At 38.0% G+C, this 21,647-nt stretch overlaps 1 protein-coding gene across 6 annotated transcripts in view; it reads right to left on the reverse strand.

The window, feature by feature from the left end:
• The window catches only part of Smc1a (structural maintenance of chromosomes 1A), a 56,315-nt gene that overhangs the window by 20,877 nt on the left and 13,791 nt on the right, over positions 1 to 21,647 (reverse strand). For all 6 annotated transcript variants that reach the window (XR_007344857.1, XM_015506522.2, XM_015506523.2 and 3 more), the window contains exons 10-19: positions 19,976 to 20,161; positions 19,704 to 19,883; positions 19,466 to 19,612; positions 19,232 to 19,369; positions 18,253 to 18,369; positions 18,041 to 18,147; positions 14,287 to 14,428; positions 9,411 to 9,556; positions 9,167 to 9,320; positions 7,825 to 7,935 (exon numbers count right to left, since the gene is read on the reverse strand). Coding sequence is in view for 5 of the 6 variants with exons in the window: in XM_015506522.2 (XP_015362008.1) it covers positions 7,825 to 7,935; positions 9,167 to 9,320; positions 9,411 to 9,556; positions 14,287 to 14,428; positions 18,041 to 18,147; positions 18,253 to 18,369; positions 19,232 to 19,369; positions 19,466 to 19,612; positions 19,704 to 19,883; positions 19,976 to 20,161 (1,428 nt within the window). In the remaining variant the exon portion in view is untranslated. The remainder of the gene's footprint in view (positions 1 to 7,824; positions 7,936 to 9,166; positions 9,321 to 9,410; positions 9,557 to 14,286; positions 14,429 to 18,040; positions 18,148 to 18,252; positions 18,370 to 19,231; positions 19,370 to 19,465; positions 19,613 to 19,703; positions 19,884 to 19,975; positions 20,162 to 21,647) is intronic.

Below are 21,647 nucleotides of genomic sequence, written 5' to 3' on the forward strand. Positions count from 1 at the left end.
ATATATATATATATATATATTATTTTTTTTTTTTTTCGAAAGTCTCACTAAGTCACCCAAGCTGGCCTTGAAATTGTGATCCTCCTGCTTTAGCTTCATAAGTCATTGGGATTACAGGCATGTACCACTGCGCCCAGCCCATGTATTTTTTTGTACTTTTGGTTTTAGAACCACATGAAGATGTCATACAATTATAAAAGTATCACTCTAAAGATTACTCATCAATGAAGAAGGTTTATGTACATGTTTAGCACTAAAGGACCTGGCAATTGACACTTTAACTATGAGATCAAATTCAGTGTCACTAATAATGGGCAAACTGTGATACAATACATTTCTTAGTAAGATGCAACATGAAGTGTACTGCATCACAAATGCAATGCTCTTACAAAAAAAAATTAACCTAAATTCACTGAGTCTACAGACTAGACCAAGGTTCCAATTTATAGGAGATATCAGGGTTGAAAGAGCAGGTTAAAGAGGAAAGGAAACCAACATATCCAAGATAACTCACAGACTCTGAAAGATCATGCCATGATTAAAAGGTGAAGGGACTGTTTCATATTAAAAGCAACTAAAGAGATATAACAACCAAAATCAATTCATAAATCTTGACTGAATCCTAATTTAAAAAGAATAGATTACAAAAAGACAATTTTTGGACCACCCAGAGAAATTCAAACATAAGCTGAATAGTAAATATGAAATAATTATTCATTTTTAGGTACAATATGGAATTGCGATTATGTAGGAGAATCCCTTATTTTCTGTATACCAAAAGTATTTAGGGTTGAAATATCATGACATTTGTACTTCATTCAAAAGACTTAGGAAAAGAAAAGGTGTATAGTGGGGTGAGAGGGAGAGAAAGAAGAGCGAGAAAAAGCAAATGTGGTAAAATATTCATTGGTGAATCTAAAGTGAAAGGTGTTTGGGTATTCGCTGTTTTATTCTTTCAACTTTTCTATAAGTTTGAAACATTTCACAATTGAAGAAGGGAAAAAATAAACTAAAATGCTAAAAAAATAATTCTTAAAAACAGAAAACAAAGAAACCTAACTTACATTAAGCTGGTTAAATACTCAAGAGAATTATTTTCAATCACATTAAAATATAGCAACATGACTACACATGCCCAATGAGCTTAGTGACAAAAGAACCTCAACAAAATCTTTAAACTATTTAAAACTACATTCAATAATCAAATTGTTACTAATAATATCTTATTGTGATTTTTAAACTATTATATAGAGTAGGATACAGTAAATATGTTATTATGTTAGTGTTGCTAGGAACCAAGATTTCCAGTAAGAATAATTAGAGACTCAAACATAAAATCAATGATGTTAAACTGTGAAAATTATAATTGCAATTGGAAATATCAAAATGAACTCAGGGTGCATTTTCCCTTCAAAATAAAAAATGCATTTAGTGGCCCAATCTAGTGAAAAGTTCTAGAAGCACTAACCAACCCAGCAGTCATGAGCATTCTAGTGTCCAGATGGTAGTTGCTAAATAATAACATTTCCCACTAAAAAAAGCCAGAGCTTCTTGAAGAAATGGCTCATTCCAGGTCTAGGCTGAGAAATGTAGAGATGAGCATGGACATATCAGGAAGCAAGGAAGATGACAAAGCTACAAGGGTTGCATCAAAATGATTCAGAAGCCAACTTGAATGCATTCCCACTGGCCAAAGATAGGATAATCTGAGCATCAAGGATAATAACCACAACAAACTGAAACATACTAAATGTGTTTAAATTCATAATGATACAAAAACAACTCAGTGGACAAATCTTAAGAATATTAAGGAACCAATTCACTATTTTACAAACTGATGAATAAAGGGAAAGAACTGAGCACATATCTTACCTTTCCTAAACAAACTACTTCAGGGTTACCAAATAATGAGAATTATGTCTCTATGTATTATGGCTAATAACAAAGGAATGATAGACTAAGACTACCATTTAGCAACCCCCAATTAATTAAAGGATCCAAGCAATCATCTTCATGGCTGCAAACTACACAAATGACCCACAACCAGACATTACGGACAGAAGTAACACGAACACCTGTGAAGGAGTCACAACCACAACAAATAAGCCAACCCCAGAAGTCTAATCAAGTCTCTATATCTGTGTGGTCCAAAGAGGTACCACTAGCCATGAAACTACTGAGCATGTGAAATATGGCTAGCGTGATGGAGGAACTGAAGTTCTAATTTTATGGAATTTTAGCTCATTTACATTGAAAACCAGATAGTTCAGTTACTGGAAAATTTTTAAGTATATTTGGAACAACTTGGGTATATGGGTCTCCTTTTTCAACTGTAAATTTTAGGAAATCTAAATACAGATCAAGTATTTCTGAGGCTATTTTAGCATCTGAACTGAGATGTGCTGTAAGTGTTAAAATACATACTGGATTTTGAAGATAGTACAAAAAAAAGATTGTCAAATATCTCATCAATAATTTTTAAAGCCGGCTGTGCTAATTGGTACATTCCTATAGTCCCCGCTACTCAGGAGGTTGAGGCATGAAGATCACTTGAGACCAGGAGTTAAAGGCCAGCCTGGGCAACATAATTAGACCTTTTCTCAAAAATATAATCGTGATATTTTTTATACTGGTCACATACTGAAATGATACTTTTGGATATACTAATTTAAATATTATAGTATTAAAATTACTTTTACTCTTTTCTTTTTACTTTCTAAAATATGGCTACTAGAAAATTTAAAATTGCACATGAAGTCACATGTTCTTTCTATTGAACAGCACTGATTTATAGAACTGAGTGCATTCCCACTAGCCAAAAATGGGATAGCATGAGCCCTACCCACTTACAGGAACTATAGGGAACAGTAGAACTATCTTTGTTTTGCTTTGAGAAGACAGTTTAAACATTACTGGATGTAATCAGCAAACTACAGAGTGTGGAAAATCCTTCAGGAGAAATGAGTCAATTTTTTCAATAACAACAAAGAAAAATAAAAATGGATACAGGGGATCCCATAGACTAAAGAGACTTAAGAAATGTATCAAATGATGGTTTTACCAATCCTCCTTATCTATCCATCCATGAAACAAATTATTTGAATCCCATTTCAAGAAGGCAAACTATGACAGAATGTGAATGTGTATGCAACAAGTTGGTACATGTGATACCAATCATCATATCAAGGAAATATTATTTTAATTTTTTTGTGGTGATAGGAATTAAACATAGGGCTTCAAGCCTGTTAGGCAAATGCTGTATCACTGAGCTATATCTGCAGCTAGGAATTATTATTTTAGAACAATGGTAATGATTCTAATTATTTTGAAGGATTTTTTTCTCTTTCAAAGATAAAATCTACAATATTAACAAATGAAATGATATAATATATAGGATTTACAACAGAGTATATTGAGGTGAAGAAGAAACAATTTTGGCAATGAGCTGATGGTTGTTGAAACTAGTAATAGTACATGAGGGAGCATTTTATTTTTTAATTTTTGCATGTGAAATTTTCAATAAAAATCTAAAAGTAAAAAAGATAAATTTGTAGTGGCTCCCACTGGCCAAGAATGGGACAATATGAACATCAAGAAGAAAAATGACTTCCAATGAATCAAAACATCAATCACATCTTAAGCAGTTAAGTTTATAATGAATATAAATTAAAAACCTCATTGGTCACCTTTGAAGATTACAAGGGTAACCAATTCATCATTCTGAAAGCTGGAAAACAAAACAAAAGGATTACATATTTATTTATCCTATCTTTCCTGTACTAACTGTTCAGTAGTCCCCTGTTATCCAGAGTGGATGTATTTCAAGACCCTCAGTGGATACCTGAAACCACAGAAAGTAATGAATGCCATGGTCTATGTTTTTTTTTCCCTTATATATACACATCTATGACAGAGTTTAATTCAAAAAATTAAGCACAGTAAGAGAGTAACGATAAAAAGAATTATAGCAATACACTATGACAAATATTATGGAAATATAGTCTCTTTCTCAAAATATTTTATTGAACTATACTCACCCTTCTCTTCTTGTGATGATGTGATATGATACAATGCCTATATAAGATTAAGTGGAGCTAATGTGTGGGCACATAGGCAGCTGTAAGCGACTACATTAAAGTTACTTGATACCACCACAGTCGATTTGATAACTAAGATGCCCAAGTAACTAATGAAGGGGGAGTAGCATATGCAGTGTGGATATGCTGGACAAAGAAATAATTCATGTCCCCAGGGATGTAGCAGAAAGGCAAGAGATTTCATCATGCTATTCAGAATGGCACACAACTCAGAACTTTTTGTTTATTTGTGGAATTTTCTATTTTAATATTTTTGGACTGCAGTTGACCATTAATAACTCAAACTTTATAAGGTGAAACCAGGGATGTTCATGGCGGGGGGGGTTGTACTTTATTTCAAGGGAACAGTTGATATGGCAAAATTCTTCTTAGAATTGCTAGACACAGTGGTGCATGCTTATAATCCCAACTTTTCAGGAGGCTGAGGCAAAAAGATCATAAGTTCCAGACCAGGCTGGGCAACTTAGTAAGACTGTCTCTCAAAATAAAAATTAAAAAGGGTTAGAGATTCGGATCTGTAGTGGAGCACCACTGGGTTCAGTCCCCAATACCTAAATAAACAAATAAATAAATAAATCCCACAAATAAATCAAAGAATGATTAATGAAAGAATTAGACTATCCTTTTACAACCCTTAACAGATTTAGGCAATGACTGTCAACATCTGCTAAAACCAATTTGCTAAAAGGTAATGGGGACTTTTATAAAAATGGATCACCCAAAACTAATGATTATGTTTTTCTTTTTAAAAAATTTGTATTATGTAAATTATCAAATATATACAAAACCTTGGAGAATATAATGAAACCCATGTACCTATTGCTCAGTTCCAACAACTACCAACTCATGCTCAATACTCTGTTACCTATACTGCCCAACTCCAAAATAATCAATTGTATCAAAGCAAATCCAAGTCATTCATTTCATTCTCAAATACTTTAGTATGTATCTCTAAAACAGGGATTCTAAACCTCAGGCGTATATTGATATTTTAGGTTAGAATATTTGTTGGGGGCTATTCTATGTAAGATTTCAGCAGCATCCTTGGCATCTACCCACTAGATGCTAAGAGTAATCCCTGCCCAAGCCATGACAAGTGGGTTTGAAAAGAGTGTCTCATACATTGTCAAATGTCTCCTGGGGGCAAAATACTCACCTAAACAATGAGAATCACTGTTGTAAGAGATAAGTATTTTTTAAAAAATGAAACCACAATACCATTATCATAACCTAAAAAAATTAACAATTCTCTAACTTTAAAAACATCTGGTCAGTGTTCAATTTGCCCTGTTTTATAAATTATTTTTATAGGTTTTCCAAAGCTGATTCCAAATACAGTGCAATTACCTAATACGTCTCTTAAGCTCCCTTACCTTCTAAGTTCCCTCTTCCCTCTCTTCTTTACAATGAATTCAAGTAAGGTGCACACATTTCAATGGGTTGATTAGTCTCTTAGTCTGTAACAGCTTCCCCTCCCTCTTTTCTTTCATTTATGGATGAAATCAGATCTTTTCCCCTTAGTTTCTCATATGTAATCCCAGCTACTCAGGAATTTGAGACTGGAAGATCACTTGAGCCCAAGTTTGAGGCCAGCCTCAGCAACACTGCAAGACCCTGTCTCAAAAATAAATATATAAAAACAAAAACAAATTTCCCATAATTTAGATTTGGTCAATGTATCCCTGTGCTTTTATTTCATAGGTTCATCTGGCATTCAGTGTTTCTTACACAATCAGCCCTCAGCATCCTCTGCTTTGACCAAGCATGGATCAAAAATACTTTTTAAGCTGGTTGTGGAGGTACAAATTGTTATCCCAGCAACTTGGGAGGCTGTTAGGAGGATAACAAATTTAAGGCCAGCAATTTAGTGAGATCATGTCCTCCCCACACACACAAAAAAAAGGCCTGCCTGATGTAGCATAATGGTAAAGTGCTTCTGAGTTTAATTCCCAGTACCAAACAAACAATTTTTTAAATGTGCCTATACTGAACATGTACAGACTTTATGTCATTATTCCCTAACACTAGTGTAACAAATACTTACATTGTATTAGGTATTGTAAGTAATCTAGAGATGATTTCAAGTATAAGTTATATGTATGCAAATATAGCATTTTCTATAAGGGACTTGGGCATCCATGGACTTTGGTATCCTTGTGGGTGAGACAGATTTCCTGGAACCAGACTGAGAGAAAAAGAGCATGTGCTGAACTCACACACAAGATTAGCACACAAGACAAGTGAGTACACCATGACAACAAATATCTATGATGTGATACAAAAGGAAGTTCACAATTACACAGCACTACCTATGATACATTCTTGCCCCCTCCCCCTAAAAAAGAAAGGACTTTTTTTTTTTCAGTACCAGGGATTTAACTCAGGGTCTTGTGTATGCTAGGCAAGCACTCTACCACTGAGCTATATCCCCAGTCTTGCACCCCACAAGACTGGGGATATAGCTCAGTGGTATCAAAATCAAATCAAAACCTAAATTTACCTACCAGTTTATAGGAAACATGGGGAATGAAGAACATGTTAAGTAACATTATGGGGACATAATCAGCCAAATCCAGAATGTGGAAAATTCTAAAAGATCAATGACCCAGTTTCTTCCATAAATAAATAGGAAAAAAAAGAACAAAGGATAGAAAAATGTTATAGACTAGTGACAACCAATTTTAACATATGGACCTCTCAATCTGATTCTGACTTGAACACATAAACTGAGAAAAAAGTGGGAGGGACTTTTCATGGAAGTCTAAACACTAACTGAATATTAGATTATTACAGAGTAATTCCTCTTTTTTAGGTATGCTGCTGTGGTTAAGAGTCCTCATATTCTAGACACACTTGCTGAAGTAATTATGGATACAATAATGTCTGGAATTTGCTTTAAAATAGTCCAATGGTGGTGGTGGTATAAAAAAAATGAGACTGACCATATGTTGCTAACTGTTGAAGCTGGGTGATGGGTGCCTGGCATTCATTATAGCATTCTCCTTACTTCTATATATGTTTGGAAATTTGCATAAAGTTTTTTTTTTTTTAATCAAGTCCCTCTGGATAATGTGATATGGATTGGAAAGCATAGGAAATTATTTAGGAGGCTCCTTTAAGAATGTGTGAGATGAAGGTGGCATGCCCTAGAGAAGATGTTGCAAATGTAAAAAATAATTTAATATGTTTAGGAGGCAGAATCAATAGGACTTGATACATAAAATGAGAGAGGGAGGAGTCAAGCATGAGGCTCAGATTTCTGGAAGAGCATGTAGGATAAGGGACAGATCTGGGAGGAAGGCTGGAGTTTGATGTAACCTGTGGGACCTAGCATAGAGATGGCAGCTGAAGCATGAGGAAGGAAAGAAACACCCAGGATGATATAATGCCACATGAGGAGGGTACCCAGGACATAACAGTGCGGAACACCTGAGGCCAGTCTGTTACTGTACAGGAGCCTTTTGTCTGTGTATCTAAGCTCTGCCATGTATATATGTGAAATAGGGTAACTAGCAGCAAACATGTATACAAGCAACTGGGGGTCAAGGGTAAGAGATGCACATGTGTCTATTTGTACATGAGGGAGAGACCTTGGCTCACAGCTCAATCCTCCTTTCTTGTTAGCTCTCTCCTTTCCAGTCATGGTCTCAACAGGCTCCAAGATGGGCTGACCCATTCTCTCTAGACAGCTGGGAAGATACTCCCCACTCCCATGTTTGATCCTCACCTTCAGATCCTCACACAGGTCACCGTAGTCGATTTCAATGAGGGCTTCTCGAGCATAGATACTGGAAGTTCTCTGGGAACCACTCACTGATTCCTCCCCTTGGGAGCTACCCTGTGATGGTGAGAGAGAGAGTGTCAAATGGAGCAGATTGGCCTTTCTAGTGGAAGGCAAAGGGCTCCTTTGCAGCTTCCAATGTCTTTGAGGAAGCACCTCCTAGGAAGGCACTGGGGAAGAACCAAGAGACTTTACAGGCAAAAAGACTTGAATTTTCATAATAGGGATCTACCTCTTACTAACAGTGTGATCCTCAGCAAGTCATGACCTTGGATGCTGAGTTTCTTCATCTGTAATGTGGGCTTTTCTTTGGGACAAAGCCTGCCTCACAGGACTGTGGTTAGGATTAGAGGTAATTATGTCACATGTTACCATGATGCCCAGAACATTTCTAGAGTTCAAAATATTTTACTGAATTGAACTGACATGCTACTTGGGAAGAGGAAGGAAGAAAGACATGTAGGACAGAGGTACATAACCCAGTCAAAGATATATATGAACCTCCTACCTCTTCTTGGTTAATATTTCCCACCCACTAGCTATAAATCTTCACTTCCAATGGATAAAATGCCTTGGCTCCTTTATTGCCTTAACGTCACTCCCCTTCCTGTAACTAAGCTTCCTCCCCTCTGCATTGCTGATGTCCCTTAGCCAACCCTCTCCTGGCCAAAATCCCTTACTGCAGCTAAGCCTCAGGTCTCCCAGTTTCCCATCTTCCTTTGCTCTTTGCTAATGTCCCTCATTTCCCACTCCTACAAAATCCATCACCTGCTGGAGCCAAACTAACTTATGTCCCTAAGATTAATGGATTACTTCATCCTTTCTTGGCTCAATTTTCTCACCACTCCCTGGCTTACAGTTCTACTCCCAATTCATCTTTCCTCTCACACCAAGGCCAATTTTTTTTGGTAGGTACTGGAAATTTAACACAGGGGCACTTGACCACCAAGCCATATACCCAGCCCTATTTTGTATTTTATTTAGAGACAGGATCTCACTAAGTTGCTTAGCACCTTGCTTTTTGCTGAGGCTGGCTTTGAGCTTACAATCCTCCTGCCTCAGTCTCCTGAGTTGCTGGGATTATAGGTGTGTGCCATGTCACCCAGCACAGTCATTTTTTTTAAAACCATACCTGCCTTCCCTTACCTCATCTCTCACATGTACATCCCTCTTTATGTCCCTCCCACCCTCTGCCCACCTGCCTCTGTCACCTGCCTTCTTGGCCACTCTCACCCCCATCCCTGGTAAATTTTGTTCACAGCCCATTACCACCAGCCATAATACTCACCTCTTCCTGACTAATATCATCCATAGTGCCCTTTGACAGCGGCAACTTGATGTCTTGCATCTTGCAGGCCTGTAGCAAATTGTGGCGATCACTGCGCTTCTGTTCAAGTTTGGTCTCAATGGCTGTTACCTCCTTCTGTAAATGAGTCATTTCCCTAAAAAGGTCCAGGGAGGTAAGTAAGACCCAGATCTGGCAGGCTTCCTCTTCTAACTACTCCTCCCTCCCTATCCCTGAGCCCACTCACTTGTTGGCACCCCCAAGTTTCTTCCGAATTTCCTCCATCTCATGATTCTTGTCATTCACTTCTGACTTCTTGGCCAGGTGCTGATTCTTCAGGTCTTGTAGTTGGGCCATGGTCTCATCTATGATCTTCATATGTCTTTGCTCTTCCTGGTCCCAGCAGGGAACAGGATAAGACATGAAGGTTTTCCCATCTCACTGTGGGATCTTCTCTTGCCCCACCCTTCCCAACAGGCAGTTTGTTGGAGCCACTCATCAATGAGCTTTGCTTTCACACCCCTGTAACCTCTTAGCATTCTTTATCTTATTTGGTTGCCCTCCCACAAAATCCCAATTACCTAAGTTACCCACTATAGACAAGTTTTGTCAAAGTATGGAAATTGTGGTATATACGTGTATTAAGAATTGTAATGCCAAAAAAAAAGAGTACATGTATAATGGCATAAGTTGGCGTGAACACACTTTATATACAGAGATATAAAAAATTGTGTTCTATATGTGTAATAAGGATTGCAATGCATTCCACTGTTGTCGTGTATTTAAAAAAAAAAAAAAGAATAAAGGTGAAGGGGAGTACTCCTTAATCCCACCAGCCAGAGATAACCAATTAATATTTTAGTATATTTTCCCCAGCATTATTTATAAACAGCTTTACATAGTTGAGATTAGATTGTAATTAGAAGTCTGCATTCTGACAATGTTATATTTGAGCTATTTTTATAAATCAAAAATTTGTCATGTATAATATTACATGTTTTGTAAAAACCCACACAAACAATACTACGTATTTCTAAGAGTACTCATATATGAATGTACATATATTTAAGCAAATCCTAAAAGGTCTTGAAGAATGCAAACTATTCTGGGCTTACCTCTGCAAAGAATAAGGGGACTAGGATTGAGGGTGGTCAGCCAAAGGAGAATTGTAACCTTACGTATAATGTTCTAATTTTGTATTGGAAGATTTTTTTTTTTTCATTTTAAGAAGTCATATAAAGGAGACATATCTGCAACTAATAAACATACATAGAGGAAATATAAAAACAAATGTGGTAACATGTTCATGACTGGTGAAGCTTGGGGATAAGCAGATGGAAGTTCTTTGACATTTGGCCTTTCTTATCCTTAGTTCTACATCCAACCAAAAATATTTGGAAAAAATAATTGTTTCTACTGAATGTGTATAGACATTTTTCTTGTTATTATTCCCTAAACGCTAAAGTATAACTATTTGCATAGTATTACATTATATTACATATTATAAATAATATATAATTTAAAGCATACAGGAGAATATATATGTGAGTTAGACAAAAATAATACTGTTTTATACAAATGATTTGAGCATCCTCACATTTTGGTGTCTTTAAAGGAGGGTCCTAGAACCAATCCTCCACAAATATTGAGAGAATCATTGTATTATTCCTGCAACTCTCTGCTAACCTGAAAATTATTTCAAAATAAGAAGTCTAGCCGGGTGCTGTGGCGCATGCCTGTCCTGTGATCCCAGCAGCTCTGGAGGCTGAGGCAGGAGGATTGAGAGTTTAAAGCCAGCCTCAGCAAAAGTGAGGCACTAAGTAACTCATTGAGACCCTGTTTCTAAATAAAATACAAAATGGGGCTGGGGATATGGCTCAGTGGTCAAGTGTCCCCGAGTTCAAGCCCCAATACCCTCCCCAAAAAGAAAGAAGTCCAAAACTCACATAAACACGTTATCCTGGATCATCCAGATATGAATCTAGTCCTGCCCTAGGATTTCACCACCCTATTGGCAATTGCATTTAAGATTCCAATGACAACAAAGAGAACTACTTTAATCACCAGGGGTTAATGAAAAAAACAAACAAGAATGATAAAACAGATATAGGTAGACAAAAGTAAAACGATATGTTCAAATCAAGAGAAGACCATACCATATCAGGAGGGAATGCTGTAAGGAACAAAAGTTTTATGGTAACTCAAAGAAGGATGTAGGAAAATGAGAGTCATCACAGAGTACACATTGACACAGGCATGCCAAAGAACTAAGGTATAGTAGCCACTAGAAAAAAATCTCTATGAAGTGATGAGGTTTCAGCAAAACATCATCATCTGTTGCAAGGAATGAATGTAGTTAAATTTGGGGTCTGGAATCTTTGGGGATGTACGTGTCAGTTCAATCTTACACTATTAGTTCCTCTCCCTTGCCTTCTCTAGGCTCCCAGAGAGACTGTGACTGGACCAGCAGGTCTTAAGACCAAACCCAGTAGACAATGAGATGCTATACCTCTTATAGCCACTATGAACAAGTGACCGTAGGTAACATAAATACAGAATAGCTTAAGATGCTGGAACTCAAAGGTAAGGCCAAGTGTGATTCCCAGAATTAGCTGAAAGGGAGTACTAAAGGGAATGCCATGAAAGCTTATGCTGACAAAGCAGAAGATCTAAAGACTAAATATGAAATATGAAGAAACTGAACTCAGTTGCCAGACATGCAAATTCTGTGGGTGTGAAATAATGAGAAAAAACAATTAACCCAGTTCCTCAAGGTTCTTCAAGAAATGGCTCCAGCAGATTAGGGGCTTGAAACAATTATTGACCTTCCCTGAGAATTTTTTATCTGAGATCAATTAAAATATATTTGTTAAAGAACTTAAAATCAGCATTCTATAGTGCTGCAGTCTTATCAATGTTTACAGCAGCTCAATTCACAATAGCTAAACTATGGAACCAACCTAGGTGTCCTTCAACAGATGAATGGATAAAGAAGCTGTGATAGATATATAAATACACACATACATACATACATACACACACACACACACACACACAGAGAACTATTACTCAGGCTTAAAGAAGAATGAAATTATGGCATTTGCTGGAGAATATTATGCTAAGCAAAATAAGCCAATCTCAAAGAAACAAAAGCTGAATATTTTCTTGATATGCAGATGCTCATCCCCAATAAGGATAAACAGAGGTATTTTGGACTAGACAGGCAAATGTAAAGGGAGGGGAAGGGGCAGGAATGATATTAGAATGAATGACATTATTACCCTATGTACATACATGATTACATGACCTGTGTAACTGTACATCATGTACAACCAGATGAATGAGAAGTTATACTCCATTTATGTGTATGATGTGTCAAAATGCATTCTGTCATGTATAACTAATTAGAACAAATTTTTTAAAAAACCTAAAAAATATATATTTGTTACTTTTTAAAAAATCTAAATTTTAATTTTATTTATTTATTTATTTAGGTACTGTGGATTGAACTCGGGGCCACCGAGCCACATCCCCAGCCCTATTTTATATTTTATTTAGAGACAGGGTCTCACCGAGTTGCTAAGCACCTCACAGTTGCTGAGGCTGGCTTTGAACTCGTGATACTCCTGCTTGAGCCTCCCGAGCCGCTGGGATTACAGGCGTGTGCCACCATGCCGGGCAATTTTATTCATTTTGCTAGTATTTATTTTGTAAGTTTTTCTTGGCTTTTGTTTTAAGTTTTCTAAGTATATATTTCAGTAACATCAAGGGTTTAAGGCAATATCTTAGAGGAGAGTTTTGCTTTAAAAGAGGTTTCTGTATTACTGAAATGTTAAAACCATTAAAGTACACACATACATCAATGTACCATGATGTGCCAAATTCCCACTTTCCAAGGGGCATGTAGGTAGTTAGCAATTTAGAACTATAAATTATGCTACTAATAAACATCAACCTGTTTGCACAAAGCTTTACCGTGATCTTGATGATCTCTTCAGGTATTACCAAGTTACAGGGTATAAATGTATTCTGAGTCCTCCTGATGGATGATGGCAAATTGTGTAAGAATACTGTTCTCCTGCACCATAGCTGGTACTGAGTATTCTTTTTTTTTTTTTTTTCTCCAAAGAATAATGATATTTATTTGGGAATAACAGCATTTTGTTGGGAATATGCAGGTCATAGTATTCAGAGAGGTTGAAGCAAGGGAAAGTTTTTAAAGATAAAAATGTAAAGGATTACATGCAATATTTTGAAATAATAATGCTTGTTCCTGATGGTTAATGAGAGTAATGTCAGTTCAAGGTTGAACAAACAATTGCTGGTCAGATGTCCTTTGTGAAAGTACTTTTTGTATAAGATTGTGGTGACTTCTTGGAAATTTTTGTTTTCGGAAGTCCTTTGTGTTTTTACTATCATGCAATTATGTCTAAGGACCCTTCCTTCATAACTTCCTGGATTTATTTAGTTTCCTTTGGTTAGAATTGACACAAGGGACTCCATTGTGATTCTGACAACTTTGACATTGTCAAAGTACTGCATTTATATTTGGAAATGGTACAAAATTTTTTTGAAAGTGTGTAATAAATCATTGCTGTATTTAATACAGTATACATGAGAAAAAGATTGTCTAAGCAGTAGTAATGAAGCATAACAATATTGATATCAGTAATTTTTTAGTAATCATTTCATGTGACCCATGAAATATGCAGTGGTTATTCTTATATAAAGAATATATACACACACACCCACACATATGTATGTATGTATATATGTGTGGGTGTGTGTGTGTGTATACATTTTTTTTTCCTGGCACTGGGAACTGAACTCAGGCCCTCCGAGTATTCTTTTTTCGTTTTAAAATCTTGAGCAATAGACTAGAAACAAATTATACCCAAATGTTTCTAATTTAATTTGCATTTCTTTGATTTCTGATAAGGATAAATTATTTGTATGTGTTCATGAGCTGTTAGAATCTCATTGTCTATGTTACTTACTCATTTTCCCCCTACTTGGATTTTGATGTTTTTCTTATTAATCTAGGTGAGAGGTGTATAAACTATGGACATACCCTTCTGTCATATTTATTCCAATTTTTCCTTTTTAACTTTCTCCTTCCTTACCTTCTTGAGTTTTTCTATTTCATTTTCATCCTTTTTCACTGTCTGTTCCCACATGTGTACTTTATCCTGGTCTTCCTTCAGTTGGTTCTTTTCAAAATCCAACTGGATGCCCAAGCGAGTCTTCTGATTTTCGAACTCCAAACTAAGGAGAGAAAGAGGAACTAGGCCCAGGGCTCAGGCCTCCACATTACTGCTAGATTTTAGTCACCATTATCTCATCCACTCACATGCACATAAAACTGTCTTCAAGTTAAAAAACTATGCCAGGCGTGGTGGCACATGCCTGTAATCCCAGCAGCTCAGGAGGCTGAGGCAGGAGCATCACGATTTCAAAGCCAGCCTGAGTAAAAGCAAAGCACTAAGCAACTCAGTGAGACGCTGTCTCTAAATAAAAAATAGGGCTGGGGATGTAGCTCAGTGGTTGGGTACCCCCACATGCCAAAAGTTAAAGAATGAAATTCCCCTGTGGACATGGCACAAAGTAGGGGAGACTAGGCCAAAACCCATTTATCACCCTTCAAACACTGAAGACTCCAGCATGTTTCCATTTTCCCGTGAGGGCATAAAAAGGTCCATCTGAACCCACCAGCTATGTTTAATTCTTATTTATTAAGCTTCTATGTACTTTACACATTATCTTGAACCCTCTAATCGATAGCTCCACAGTAGGCATTATTATCCTAATTTTACAACAGAGAGAACAGGCTAAAAGGCCATACAGCTAGTAAATGGCACATATGAGATTGGAACCCAAGTCTAACACCAAAACCTGGGCTCACTCCCATACACCATCATCACAATATAATGTAGTGAGTTTAGAGTATTGGTATCCCAATATTGCCATTTACTAGTAGTATGATCTCAGTCAAGTTATATTATATTCTCCATTCCTCAGATTCGGAAATAACAATAGTACTTACCTCAGAATTACTGAGAGATATTCTCAATGAGTTAAAGTCCTTAGAACTATGCCTGGCACACAGTAACTACTCAATAAATTTTAGTTATGCCGGGCAGGGTGGCGCATACCTGTAATCCCAGTGGCTCGAGAGGCTGAGGCAGGAGTATCACGAGTTCAAAGCCAGCCTCAGCAACTTGGCGAGGCACTAAGCAACTCAGCGAGACCCTGTCTCTAAATAAAATATAAAAAAGGGCTGGGGATGTAGCTCAGTGGTTAAGCACCCCTGAGTTCAATTCCCAATATAAAAAAAATTTTTTTTAAAGTTATCATTGCCAGGTATACTGACTATATTCAGCTCATCTTTTCCCAAGGCTTTTGATTATTTTCAGCATCCCAACCACTGCTGAAGATTTTAGAACCTCTTAAGGGGCAGAGCTTGGGTAGGACCATGGAGAAAATATTAGATTCTTATTATTGCCTGTCCCCCATCTTTTCAGAAACTAAGAGTATGTAACCATATATAGACACTAGCAGGCCAGGCAGGGCTAATAACTTTCAACTGCCCCTCCAATCCCCAATTGAGTGTGACAGATGCTGCCAGATGTCATGCTAGCAGCTTAAACCTATTAGTCACTATAATCCAAATGGAATGTAATTAACTCTATAATTTTGAGCCATGCAATTTTAAGTCTAATCTCCTAAGTATGACTCATAAAGTCCTCTGTGATCTGGCCCCTGCTGACCTCTCCACCACCCCCGCCTTTCTCCTGACCCTGTTTTTATGATTTAGACATTCAAAACTACTTAGTGTCCAGAACAAGGCATGCTCTCTCACACCTCCAAGCATGCTGTTCTCGCTGCCTGCAACTCTCTTCTTCTGCCACTACCTGGCTGGCTAAATCCTACTCACTCTTCAGGTCTTTAGTTCATCACTCCTTGTTCTGTAAAACCTTTCCTGGTGGTTCAGAGCAGGTTCTGAGTACCTGTTATACTTTGCTGGGTTCCTCCCTTTTTGAACTTCAGTTGCAGAGTTGAGTTAATCAAATCCATGGCTCATTACACTTATCACTGTCTGTGCAAGACCCTTCTCGTCTTCTTGTTTTAATACCCAATTTCCACTTCAATTACCTTCCCTATTATTAATACATACCCCAAAGTGATATGTATACACACACACTCCCCCTTAAAAATGCATATCCTTGAGCTGGGGTTGTGGTTCAGTGGTGAGCGCTTGCCTAGCATATGTGAGGCACTGAGTTCAATCCTCAGCACCGCATATACCGCATATAAATAAAATGAATAAAATAAAGGTCCATCAACATCTAAAAAAATAAAAAAAAATTTAAAAATGCATATCCTTATAAAATGTTTTCAAATTTATACAAATGCTTGGTGTTATAATTTTCATTCTTATTTTTTCAGTCATACTTTATCCAAGTAACTGTTTATAAATCTATTCTTGCTTTGAACTGCTTTACAGTATTACAGTTTGTATAATCATCACTTTAAACTTATACTTTTACCCAGTGATGGCCATTCTACATTGCTACCAATGCCCCATTAACACAGATTATGCCAAGATGAACAACCTTGAATGTGCCTATTTGTGATCCTGTAGTAAGATTTTCTGGTGTGTGTATATGTATATATATTAACTCTGGTTCAAAGAGACTGAACATTATATTATGGAGTGGGGAATATGTGTGTGTATATGATCTCCATACTAAAGAGGACATACGTAGACTAATTTTCACCAAATACTGCTAGAATTTTTCTTTGCTGTAGTACTAGGGATTGAACCCAGGGCCTTGCACATGCTAGGCAAGTGCTCTACCACTGAGCTACATCCTCAGACCTTGCTAGATTGCTTTTAACTTGTATTCCTCTGGTTAAGAGACTGAACATTAATTCCTACTGTTGTTAGCCAACCAATTTTCTCTTTCCATAAAATGCCAACTGTATCTTCTGCCCATTTTCTTTTTTTTGTATTTTTCCTCTTACTGATTTGTAGCTCCTTGAAAATGTCCTTTGTATTATTTTTATATACCTCAATTACACTATCAATCACACTGTTCTGTTATTGTTGATCTGTCTGTTTCCCCAAGTACTCCATAAGCTCCCTGAAAATAGATAGATCCTCCAATTTAATCCTTTGAGCCTAGCCTGTGGTAGGAGTGCAATGAATATTTACTGTATTGGTAAAGGGGTAGATGAACTGTTAACTGAGAACCAGGATCTAAGGAGTGACCTCCTTTAATAGTGACTATGTCATGTTCATCTGTCTAACCCCCAAATCCCCTGGGCTCCTTCAATACCTAGTACAGGACAACCTGGCACAAGATAGGTATTCAAGATTATTGAATGAATGAATAAACTAAAGAGAGAAACAAAGGAGCTTAATTTGTTCTGGCTATTCCTTCAGCCTAGAACCCCCTACCCAATCATGATAAGAGAAAATAAATACTAATGTTTACTGCTCTTAGCAGGTGCTAAGTTTTATGCTAAATACTTCATGAGCATTATTTCATCTGTTCCTCCCAACAATGCCACAAGATAGGTATCATTATTATCCCATGTCACAGAAACTGTAGCTTGTAGAAGTCAAGTCACTAACTGAGATAATGAGTTGTAGATCCCATTAATTCCAGGTAAACCAAGTTTAAATCTGATACTTTTAAACACTATCCTACGTCATACTGCCTCCCTGATTCCCCTGTTCTTTGAGGCTTACCTACAATAAACTATTCAGGTTCTAAGAGCTGGTCCATGTCTTATGACAGCATTTGATTTTCAAGGATGTCAGGCTGGAAGCTAAAGAGCATCCCAGTATTTTCTACCAATACTTTTACCTACCGCTTCTTGGCAATTTCATTCTGTCGCTTCACCTTCTCTTCCTCAAATTCTCGGATGTTGCGGACACCAATCTCCCGACAAAATTCTTCAAATACCTCATCCTCTACCTGAAGGGAGAAGCCAGAGAGTATAGAGGTTCTCTTGGTCAGAGTCTGCTTCAAATCCCAGTCCTGCCCTGACACACATGCTGGTATGGCTCACCCTCTACCAACCTGGTTCATCTTCTCTTTCAAGTCTTTCATTTCCCTCTCTCGGCTCTGAATAATCCTCTTGATATCATTAATTCGAGGCCCGAAGTTGGCCAGCTCACTCTCCAGCTTGGACTTTTCCTAGAGGTAATGGGTTGAAAAATAAGAGACCAGACTCCTTGGAGGACAAGAGCTACCCTGACTACACTGGCTTAACAGTCAGGAAGGGCAAGCTCTCCACACCCTGAGAAAATCTGATTTTGCACCACTGCCCTAGTCAAATCCCATCATCTCTTGCTGGAGCCACCACATGACTTCTTTCCTGGCCTCCTATTAACCAGCTTCAATCCATAGGACTAGGCAACACAGTAAACACCTTTAACTATAGGTCCACAATCGCTTATCTATAGATACCCTGGAACTATGTATGTCCTACAAGTCAGATCTTTTTTTAGAGAAAGGTAAAATTCTTTTTTATTCTCATACATGCACATGTAATTGTGCATATACACACTACATATTGTATTACACCTCCAGAGTAAGCTGGGGAAGAACCCAATAATCGAAAAACACATGAAAATACCTAGAACAGTGCCACCACCTACAGGGACTGAAATTCCTATGGCCCACTTTTAATTCACTTTTAGAAGTTCAAAAATTTATTGAATGAATATGCTAATAATGGCCATCTAACATGAACTGAGCACATACTAGTCTAAGCACTTTATAGGTATTAACTTCTTCTATCTTTGTAAGGACCCTATAAAGTAGATATTAATTCCTATTTTATAGATAAAGATGAAAAAACTGACACTGTGTATCTTGCTGAATGTTATACACATAGCTGAGCCAAGATCTGAACCCCTGGCTGTCTGACACTGTGCTATGCTTGGTTCTCTGGAACATTCTGGGAGGAAAGGAACAAGTTCCCCACCTCCAGAGAAACCTGGACTAGGAAAATGAGGAGGACCTTTGGAAAACAGGGCTAAAGGCCAGGCCCTACCTGGAGATTTAGTGCCAGATGTCGTGTCTTGGTCTGTTCTAGGTCGCTCTGTGAGTACTTGAGTCGCATCTGCAATCCATGGGCCTGCGACTGCACCTGACGCAGCTCTGCCTCTTTCCGCTTTGCCTTCATTTGCTCCTGAAGAGGACAAGGAAGGTCTACATAGTAAGAAGGCAGTCAATACGGGGGGCTTGGAACCTCTACTCCTAGGGACTACAGGTGCCCATGGCTTACTTTCAGCTCCTCTGTCAACCGCTCCTTCTTCTCTTTCAACTTGTCTACTGCTTTCTCATCCCAGCGCCGTGCCTTTGCTTTCAGGTCACTGGCTCCACCAGAGATGACTCCTGACTTCTGGAACAGGGTCCCATCCAGTGCAACTGTCTATACACAGTATAAAGAAAGAAGGAAAAGCTAAACAGGAATCTCCATTACTAAAGCAGTTCAGCTCCAACCTGGGTAAGGGAATCAATACCTTGTGACGCTGATGGCCTCCAAAGGCAATGCGGCGGGCATCTTCTACATTGTCACAGACAAGGGCATTGCCACAAGCATACTGCAGGGCTTTTTTGATGTGAGGTGGCTCATAGCGAATCACATCAATCACTAGCTTGGCCCCTTTCAGTTCCCGGAGTTTTTCATCTGTAGGTTTCACCTGTGTAAAGAAGCTCAATAAGTGGCACAACACGGAGGCCCAAGAGGAAGAGCCCTCGAATACTGCCCTGACCCCATTCTCACAAGCCTCACCTCCAGGTAGTCAAGAGGCAAGAAGGTCTCTGGCTCCCCACGCTGCTCCTTGATATACTGAATACAATCCCGGCCTGTCTTTTCTGAGTCTACAATAATGGCATCCATGTTCTTGCCCAAAACCTTGGTCACAGCAATCTGATACTTCTTTTGTGTGGGCTGGCAGAGGTCAATGAGGCGGCCATACTAAGTGAAAAAGAAAGAAAAAAAAATTGAAGCATGAGGCTTTTGGGAGCTGGTGTAGTAATCTCAATTACCAGCTCAGAAAGGGCAGGCTAGAATCTCTATCAGAAACAATCCACATAACTATACTCCCTACTGGTCAAACTAGCCAGCTAGTTCTACATCTGTGTAACCCTACCTTATGTGAACAGGAATGGACTGAGGGGGGTACTTGCAAGACTAGTGCTGTCTACAATCTAGAGCTGCACAGTAGCCAATCCTAATGTTCCTCCCAAAGATGAAAACATTTGGGTTAAGAGGGAAGCAAAGGTATGAATACATAGGTTACATAATGTAGGAAAACCAATATTACATTAATACCTCAAAAGAGGCTTAGTGAAAGAGATGACATATAGTTCTAAACACCTAAAAGAGCAAAGCTACAGGTTCTCCAAGACTATTCCTGCTTTTAGAAACTTACAAGAATGAATGGAAGGCTACAAACCTGAGCAGCCTCATCCAGGAGACATTTACACATGATATGATGATAGACTAGATTAATTATTAATGAATGACTGAAGAGTATTCTAGTAACATGCCAGTTTCTTTTGACTCATGATTGTTCTGGTATAACGGATTTGTACTCAAACACCAGTGTGGACTATGATACTGAGAAACATTTAGAGCTGGGTGCAGGATGCATTCCTGTAATCCCGGGGAGGCTAAGGCAGGAAGATTATAAGTTCGAGGCCAACCTCAGCAACTTAGCAAGGCTCTAAACAACTTGGCGGGACCCTGTCTCAAAGAAAAAAAAAAAGGTTGGGGATGTGGTCCAGTGTTTAAGCACCCCCTGGTTCAATCCCTGATACCTAAATAATAAATAAACAAATAAGTAGGACTGGGGATGTAGCTCAGGAGTGTCCCTTCTTTCAATGTCAACTACTAAAAAAAAAAAAAGAGAGAGAGAGAAATAAAGAAAAAAGAAATATACATTTAGTCCTAGTCTCCAGTTCTTGACACACATAGCTCCAAAAACAAGAGTGACAACAGATCACTGGTCATTCCTACATAGGTTTAATATGGAAGTTAGTCACTAGAAAGACCAAGGCAAGATTAAAAGGTTGAGACCTTCAGCCCTACCCCACTCATAACCTCTGTTGTGGAAGATGGGCCAAAGATTGAGTTGGGATCAGCAATGGCTAATAAAGTGATCAATCCTGCCTATGTAAGAGGCCTCCATAAAAGCCCAAAAGTTCTGTGTTCAGAAACTTCTAGAAATAAAAAAAAAAGAAACTTCTAGATATCTGAACAAGAGGTGGTCCCTGGAGAATGGTGTGCATGGTGAGAGCATAGAAAATCCATGACCTGGGCTAGAATGTAGCTCAGTGGCAAAGCACTTGCCTCACATTCACAGAGCCCTGGGTTTTATCCCCAGTTCCAAAAAAGAAATGAAAAAAAGAAACTCCATGATTCAGCTCCCATACTTTACCCTATACATCACTTCCATCTG

Source organism: Marmota marmota, unplaced genomic scaffold (assembly GCF_001458135.2).
Source record: "Marmota marmota marmota unplaced genomic scaffold, marMar, whole genome shotgun sequence".
Classification (NCBI taxonomy): domain Eukaryota; kingdom Metazoa; phylum Chordata; class Mammalia; order Rodentia; family Sciuridae; genus Marmota; species Marmota marmota.